General features: G+C 37.4%; 1 protein-coding gene across 1 annotated transcript; it reads left to right on the top strand.

The window, feature by feature from the left end:
• Positions 1-5,944: 5,944 nt before the first annotated feature.
• Positions 5,945-6,805, top strand: LOC149151009 (uncharacterized). The gene has a single exon (XM_089443028.1). The coding sequence runs from the start codon at positions 5,945-5,947 to the stop codon at positions 6,803-6,805; it is 861 nt and encodes a 286-aa protein (XP_089299154.1).
• Positions 6,806-9,372: the final 2,567 nt, after the last annotated feature.

Here is a 9,372-nt window from a genome sequence, read left to right as displayed (position 1 = left end):
AAAAAATAGTAAACTGTGATACAATTAAGGAAACTGAAAGAAAAGTGGTGGGGGTCCAAGTGTAATAGGTGGGTGGCCACCAATATCCACCTAGATTAGACATCTTTCTTGATAGTCTTACCTCCTCCACTACCTACAAGATATCATAACCCATCACATCAAAGAAATCCTCAAAAAATTATGTATTCAAACCATCCAGTCCTAGAATCTTGGCCCTTCTTGAAAGATTGAATAACAACTAGAAGTTTATATTTTGTCATAAGATTGTAGATAGCTTCATTCTCTTCATCTTCAACCAGCCTTAGAAAATAACTTACCAATTTGAGCACTTCCCCTATATCCATGTGCTCTAGCTCCTTAAACATTTCTTTGAAGTGATTGACACCCAACTAAGTTAGAGCAAAGAAACCATGTACCTTATTACTTTCATTATCACTGGGCTCCCAAATGGTTTTTTGGTTTTTATTGAACCTTGAAAAATTCTAAAAATACTTCATATTTTGATTACCTACCTCAAGCCATAGATCCTGGCTCTTCAGGTTTCATTCCCTCTCATCATGAAACACAACCTTGGATATCTGTTGTTCAAGGAATTAAGTCTTATCCAACGCTTCTTACAAGACTGGTCCTTTATCATAGATAATGTAGAGTTCTTCTAGTTCATGTTTGGAATTTTTAAGAACCTATCACTTGCATTTACGATGCTTTCCATTCCACTCCATCATCTAGGACTTGATAATTTTTAGTAATTCAACAAAAAATGCACAAACAAGTAAGTGGTTTTCCAAGTGTTTCCAGTTATCTTTGATGATTTTTTGGAATTCCTCCTCCTTCCACCGATGGGGGTTATATTTAAACAAAGCATTCAACTTCGAACAACTTTTCCCAAGCTCCAAAAAAAGGGGAAAGTGATCCAAACATCTCAAATTCCCCACCCAAGTTTTAAACTTTTCTAATCGAAAGGGAAGTGCATGGTATGCAAAGAAATGGTCTATCCTTTTGGAAATTCCATTCAGACTATGCCTATTGTTCCTCCATGTAGGATACAATTGTATAGGTTCTAAGTCAACCCACTCAAATGTTTCAATCCACAAAGAAATTAGCTAAGCTATCTTCATGTGCATTTGTACCCTAGATCTTTTCTTTGTTAAGAGTTAAATTCAAGCCCCCTCAACAATGAGATTTATCATAATGAAGACAAGTTAAAGTACAAAGATAATTCCAGTACTACTCATTACCCTCATAGGGTCTAGGTAAATTGAGAAATGACAAGTATAGTCCTAGCTCCTTACTTTGAACCTTAGTGCAAAGCCTTGAGCACACAAAAAAGACGTCAATCAAAGTAACATTCAGATTAATACCAACGATAACCCCCCTTGAAGAATTGATAGAGTCCAAAAAAAATAATTCCCAACCAAGGAAGAAGTTTCTCACCTCTAGATAAAACCCTCACATGTCCCCATCACTTCTTGTAGCAGGACATCATATGGATGTTGCAACTCTACCATTCTTTTGAGGGAGATTTTTTTGGCCTCCCTCCTAAGCTTCTTAAATTCACATACATAATCTTCATGGAGCACTTGACCTAGGGATGATATCACTTTAATAACCCTTGGAAATACCCCCTTTTCCCTTATTTAATCTCTCTCATTGTATTCTCTTGTGCATGTTTTAGGTTTGACTTGAGGCCCACTTTTGGTAGACCAACTTCTTTTATTTGATTGAACTCCAAACCTCTTGAAGCACTAGACACCTGAGAAGTGTACTATGACTATATCATTTATGACTCCTAGCCATTAGATGACATAGGTGAGCTAGGAGTAGAGGAATTATGTTTGTCAAAGAAGTGACTTATAGAAGGATTGATATTGCTCAAGAGCCCCATTATGTAAGTATCCACTTCAATCGACACCCACCACAACCCCCCCCCCCCCAACAAAGGGTTCGAGGGATTTATCCCCACTGTCGATTGAGAGGAATGAGATGAGGATGGATTTGCAATGGATCTAATTAGACATTTGATGTATAGAGACTTGGGAGGGGGTAGGGGAATCAAACTTACTCAAAAATCTTGTGCCAACGGGCCCCTATACCATAGAGACTCCAATTTTTTCCACTACAATGCCAAAAACTACAAATCACCAATTGCATCGGCCCTTTGGTAATAAATTTCCTCATAGAGTTGTGAATTCAAGATTAAAGGAATAGAAATGTCACCTATTAGAAATTATTTACCCTCCTTTGCACCTCCATAAGGTTGTGATGCCACCAATCACTTTTGACTCAACCTTCGAAGCATCTAATTTAGTATTAGTTTTGTGTGAAGAATCTAAAATCACGCCTCTAGCTTCTAGACCCCCCTTCCTTTCGCTACCAAAGTCTTGAGAATTTCGATCACAATCCTTCAAAACATGTTCAATCCTATGGAAACAAACACACTGAAAGGAAATGTTGATATAATCCAATACCTATACATAAGATAAATAATCTAGGACTAAGTTGGGTGTTCATAAAGACCATGATGAACATCCAACTCAATTATAATGCATGTTTTATAGCTGTCTTCGACCATTGTAAATTTGCCCACCATGTTACCTATTGCTTGGAACCCTGCTTTTGTCCAAAACTCCAGTAGAAAATTTGGAAGCTTAATCTAGATGGGTAAACTAGAACCAAAAACTAGCATCCCTGCAATATTTTCTCTACATTCTCCCTAGATGAAAAAATAAAGCCTATATAGCCTCGTCCAAAAAATGGATAACCAGGCCATAACGAAGGACTAACTTGACCTTCTTAGTCCACAACTAGGCTCTAAAGAATTGAGACTCCACCTCCTTTGGATTTCACCACATTTCTTTCTTTCTTCTCCCCAATTTTGGTGCTTTCTCCACACGAACCCTTGTAGATCACCTAGTTCAAGATTCCAACCAATAAACCCTAGATGTCCAGTACCAGACTGTTTACATGTCTCACCACGAGACACTAAAAAACTATTTGGATCTAACCCCAAAGGTATTTTCCATAATAAATTCTCTTTGCCAAACTTCGCATATGCTATTGGAAATTTTACTCCACTTGAGCATTAGTGAATCCATCTTATAATTTAAAGTTTATAGTTGTTAGGGTTAGTTATTTCAATCATTATCTAGTATCTTCCTCTTGTAAAGACCAAAAACCAAAATCTTCATATCCATAATGATGCACCAATGTCATATCCTCTTAAAATGAATGAGTCTTCAAAGTAATCAACTAATTATACCCAACTCTTCATTTATTAATCAACATTTCGCATGACCTATCAAAAACTTATAACCATCCAATCCTAAACTCTTTCTATGTGAATCTCGATTTTGATAACCATCCAATCCTAAACTCTTTCTATGTGAATCTCGATTATATAATATTTTGTTGATTAGATATCTCAGTCCCTTAAACCATTTTAGTCTCATAAACAACCTTAAAAATCCTCCTCCTTTCACCACTCTATTCAACATTATTCTAATTTTCAAAAACAATAAAAACACTCTTAACTTATTAAAAAAAAGCAAACTAAACTTAAAATTAATTTCTTTCCAACCGGCATTACTTCCTAACTTTAAGATCACAAAAGACCAAACGGTATCGGTTCATTAGAATTCCAGCCTAGAGTTTCCACATGTCGAACCTCTCTCCTCAAATAGGGCGCAGGTCCATGGATCGTCATAGAGTTAGGGTTTGCCATTTAGCTCTAAACAAATGAATTTTCATTCCCAAGAAACCCTACCTTTACAGAGAGTTTGGGTTGTTATTATAAAAAAAATCTTCAAGAAGTTTGAAAAGCTCTTGTCCCATCAGGGTTAAGACATCGACCAGTGCCCTCCAACTCCAAAGCAGAAGAAAGATGGGACCTCGCACAAGCCAAGTTGGTTCAAATCGCACTTTGATGTGCCTCAAAAGGCCAACCAGGTTCGACAGGATCCGGGGAACCTCCCAAACGAAGCAGGTAAATCTGGACAGATCTGTGACAGGTTTGCAGGTACTGCAAAGTAGGTACATCAATAATGATAGCAAAAATACTTGGAATCCAACGAAGCAAAATCAAAGGGGATTCAAAAATCATTACATGTCGACTGAATCAGTCGCACGAGCTATCATGAGAATTGGAATCAGTTCCTGACTGGGTTCTACCAAACAGAGGCATCCCTTCAGAAACAACCGAAAAGCTAGCGAAGAAATCGATTGGCTACCAAACAGCGGCATTACTTCATAAACAATCGATAGGTACATTTCTTAAGCCATACTGGTGGTGGGATTATTGCAAATGGATTTCAAACATTAAAATCCTACAAGTTGGAGTTGGTGATACATTAGCTTTCATATTGTTCGTATTTTCCTATATTTTCCTATCCTACCAGAGTATGAGTGAGACCTCCAGAGATTTGAATGCTGATGGGACTACAAGCAATATAAAAAATCTGTGTATTCATAGTTTCAACATCAGTTTGGGTGAGATTACCAAGCCTACCCTTGCATTTCTAGAATCTCTCCTAGCTAAAAGCCATTGGAAATGCAATTGGGAAATTTTACTGCAGGTGCCCAGAGGAATATGCCAGAACCACCTATGCATGCATCTGTGTGGAAATGGACTTCAGCGCCGGATTCCCAGCTGAAATAATCCTAACAAGTAAAGACTATGTGTGGAACCAGAAACTCGATTATGAAAGTGTCCTCTTCAGACGTCGATCCTGCTTTGAGACAAACCATCTAGCTAAAAATTGCCCAAAAGCCTACCAGAAAAATTCTGCTAGAAGAAACCATCACAGATCTACATGGTGGGAAGGAGCACAGAAAAAACACTACACTGTTATCAAAGAAGAATACTCTAGAGAAAGCTCTGAATCACAAGAAATCGGGCAATAAAGAAACAACTCTCAAGACAAGCAGGGAGAAGTCTCGCCCAACAAATTATGAGGATTTGAATACTGCACAAAATAAATCTTTATTTAACAGCAAAGTAGATCTCCTAGACCAAACTTCTTCTCCGACTATCTTCAAAAGGACGAACACAATAGATCGTGAAGCTAAGACACCAATGTCCCAAGAACCAGAAGAGATGAAGGAGATGCAAGATAAAGGAAGTTGGAAGACCGTAGAGAAAAAAAAGAAAGTTACAACACCAATCTTGCCAAGAAAGACGAGGAGCCAGATAATTAAAAACTAAAAAAATTGTAGGTCTGATAGATCAATTTGGTCTTAGTGGACGTTAACCATCATCATCATCATCATCATTAAACACTATAAACTGAGTCATTTATTGGTTCACTGATTTTTTCCATCTTGTGCATTGGATATCAATTTATTCTCATCTAATAGAGAATGTAAAAACAGTAAAACAATGATTAACTGTAAAAGTAATAAAACAATGATTAATTTAGCACATGATGCTTAATATTTGTGCAGTAAATCAATCATTGTTTTACTAACTTTCTATTTTATCTATTGGATATCACTTTATTCTCATCCAATAAGCAATATAAAAGCAGTGAAACAATGATTAACTGTAAAAGTAATAAAACAATGATTAATTTAGCACATGATGCTTAATATTTGTGCAGTAAATCAATCATTGTTTTACTAACTTTCTATTTTATCTATTGGATGTCACTTTATTCTCATGCAATAAGCAATATAAAAGCAGTAAAACATGATTAATTCAATACATGATGCTTAATATTTGGGCAGGTGGTTAAAATGACTCCTAACTAGTTAAAATCACTGTTCTAAAAGCAATAGTTTACCCAACCTTCAAATTTGTGGGGAAAATTATGGAAATTTTGGCAAGATTTTGATAAAATCTTGTCTGGAATTTTTGTAAATCCAAATTACAGCTGTCAAACTTAAAAATTTTGGGTGCTGCAGAGTTTTTGATGGTGCTGAATCTATTTCAACCGTTAACCGGAATTTGATGTGGGAAAATTTATTGAAGAGAGGTTGGTTTGGTCCTAATGTTTGTTCTTTATGCAGGGAAGAGGCGGAATCGAACCTCCACATCTTTCTGGAATGCAAGCAGTCAACTCATATATGGCGAGATTTAGAACATGCCTATGGTTTCAAGATTGACAGGCTGGTATCGATTCAGGAGTGGCTTATGGATTGCAGCAAGAAAAAGAAATTTTGGCGCAGAATTGGCATCTTAGCATTATGGTTTATATGGAAAGGGCGAAACTCCTGCATTTTTAATCATTCCAAATTTTCCCCAGCTAAGGTTATCGATCAAATTACTGTTTATGCTGAATCTTTCCCTCAGGAACCAGCTAAGAGAATAATATCATCCTCAGACAGGCTTTCTTATGTTCGTCCTCATCAGCCTTCTGCCTTTTTCGATGGGGCAGCTCAACAGGGTCAATGCGGATGCGGCTTCTACATATTTATTTCTGAAAGTTCTCAATTCTCTGCTTATTGGCATGGGGGTCAGGGATCTAATAATATGGCGGAAGCTATGGCTCTCTCTGGCCTTCTGAAATTTTGCATATTCCTTGATATTCAGCAGATGGATTTTTATGGTGATTCAAAGCTATGGGTTGATTCGGTTAACCAGAAAAACTGCATTCAGGCTCATCATTTGTCTGGCTGGAGAGATAGGATACAGTTCTATTGGTCCTGCCTGGAGAATTGCTCAATTCAACACATCAATAGGGAGGAAAACAGTACAGCAGACGGTCTTTCTAAAAAGGGACTCTTCTCTTCTTCAGAATTTTGGCATCTCGACATTGTATCTGATGATGTCCATTATCAGATATCTGATTTTGCCCTTCCAGATTTGTAAAGAATTTGCATGGCAGCCGTCCTCTCTTTGGAGTTTTTGATATCAGAATTTATCAAAGTCGAATACAGAGTCAATTGGTTTTCTGATATAGGCTTTTTGTTCTTATATACAGAGGGGATCATATCTCTGTTCTTTGCACAACAGAGAAAAAATGTACTATTCTGATTTTATATACTTCATATAATATATATCGCTTTTTTTTTTTGAAAAAAACAATTAGATTCAAGTATTTCTGATGCGAGATTTTTTGAATTTTTTTACCAAATTCCAGTCATAATTAAGACAAATTTAAAACAAATTTAAAAGCTAATTAAGACAAATTTAAAAGCTAGGTAGACCCTAGAACATGATCCTGCCATGTGTTCCCAGATCGTACTCCCTTCAGTACGGAATTCAGTGACCGCAAAGGAGCCTTCTCGATTTTCGAAAGGCCAACTTCATTCCAGACCGGCTTGAGCTCTTTATTTATTTTCCTCACTCCCATTATATTCAATGGCCACGAAGAGAAACGGGTGCTGCGAATGTGGGTTCCTCTGTTGGAAACTCAGATCGGCGCAGTGATCTCGATCTCAGCATGCTGGCCGTGTTCTCTTCATCTTCATCCACGCTTCAGTATGAATTCACAGGCTTCACTTCAGCCTCGCCTCACGAGCCATCCATCGGTGGCGTCATTGCTGAGCTTAACAGGATTGCACAGCAACTCCAATGCAATTCTTAGTGCTGCTCCATGACAAAGGTGGAAACAACGAGTCAGGAATTTCCCTCTTCTGCATTCTGTCAATTGAAGACTGTAAATACAAGGCATGCCCTACTGCCATATAGTAAGCTATCTCTTTGTTTTGTATCCACTAGTTTTACAGTTCATGTTACTTTCCATGACTCTCAAAGACAGTTGCTCTCTGCAAGGTAGATGGTAGATCTGGGATTTTACAAAGTAGATGGTTGATCCGGGATTTTATGATGTATGGAAAATTGTGAAATATTGTACTGGTACATTAAAAAACCAGCGTTTTTTTCTCTGAAAAAAAGTAGATGGCTGATGCTCACTGCTCAGAGAGCTCGCATTGTATGTTTCAGGTGTTTTGAAGTAGATGGTTTATCTCACTGCTCAGAGAGCTCGCACTGTATCTTTAAGGTGTTTTGAAGTAGATGGTTGATCTCACTGCTCAGAGAGCTCGCATTGTATGTATCTTTCAGGTGTTTTGAAGGACCCTGGGTCGAATTAGTATTGTTTTATCACGTTATATATAATCTTTGTTTTAACTGAGTCAATTGGCACCGTCAAGCTTTGAGTAAGCTTGGATCACTCTTAAAAAAACTTATTTTTACTTATATTTTGCTGGAAAAAAATACATTTCACATATACATCTGCAATGCACTCCCTAGGATTTGATCGCTCAGATCTTACATATTGTTGGAATGTCTAAAACAAAAAATATATATAATTTTTACAATCACTATCCACAGAACAAAAAATAAAAATGGGTGTCTAAATAGTCAATCAAAATAATACAATCAAGTTTCATCACCAATTCCAATCTCTAAAATTTTGGTATCTGGAATCAATTTGCAATAATCCTGGCCATATACAATTAAACACAATAAAACAAAAAAAAAATTTAATATAATATATACTCATCTAATATAATATCAATAAAGGATTTTTTACTTGGAACCATCTCATCTCTGATTGGCATGGCTCTGTTCCCCAATGGAAGGACGCAAATGACCTTCATCTCCCAGATGACTGCTGCTCTTCATGGATCACTGTTCAATCTTCTCTAAAAGGTAGCGGAATCTGTAGACATGGCACATCGGATTGCCTTGTTTGGTCAAGCGCCCAGGACCCTGCTCGCGTGAAGGAGATCTATCTCGGCATCATCTCTTCAAGGGCATTGCAAGCGACCCCAATCTTCCCCATGTCTTACTGGAAATCTGGATGCCCCCCCAGGATGATCTTCTTCGCATGGCTGGTCTACTACAACAAGAATCTCTCATGGGATAATCTGAGGAGAAGAGGATGGCAAGGTCCCAGCCGATGCACGATGTGCGAATCCGACGAAGAAACAAATCTTCATATGTTTGTCCAATGCAGATCTTCACAACTTATCTGGTATGATTTAGCAATTTATTTTGGTTTTCCACATGTTGTCTTTGACTCTATTCATGCAGCTTTCGCCTGGTGGAGCTCCCAACAAAAGCCAATGAGTTTCCTTTTCATCATCATGATATGGTGCGCCTGGATCTGGAGGAACCACAATATCTTCCGGGATTCAAAAGCTCCTTTTTCCAATATTTTCCTCCGCACCATTGCGCTATATGAATCAATCTCAGCATAGCTATCCAACAGTTATCTGTTTTTTGTATTTTGGTAATTCTGATCCAAGATGTGGATGCATATATGCTTTTCAGTCTTTGTTAAATCACAGGTCAATCTGCCTTATGAGTTTTTTTTTTTGGACTATCTGTTTTCTGAACATGCTCTATATCATAGACTGTGGCTTCAAATGCCACCTTTATGTACATCAAAGACAGTTATATTATCTTAATATAATCAAATCTTGCTT

Source organism: Pinus tabuliformis, chromosome 9 (genome assembly GCF_031772625.1).
Source record: "Pinus tabuliformis cultivar Carrire ecotype Pingquan chromosome 9, CPIR1, whole genome shotgun sequence".
In the NCBI taxonomy this organism is placed as follows: domain Eukaryota; kingdom Viridiplantae; phylum Streptophyta; class Pinopsida; order Pinales; family Pinaceae; genus Pinus; species Pinus tabuliformis.
This window is presented reverse-complemented; position numbering and strand designations above follow the sequence as displayed.

Bases quoted from the DNA above. Each gene is read 5' to 3' on its own strand.
- LOC149151009 (XM_089443028.1), top strand. From the start codon at position 5,945: ATGTGGGAAAATTTATTGAAGAGAGGTTGGTTTGGTCCTAATGTTTGT.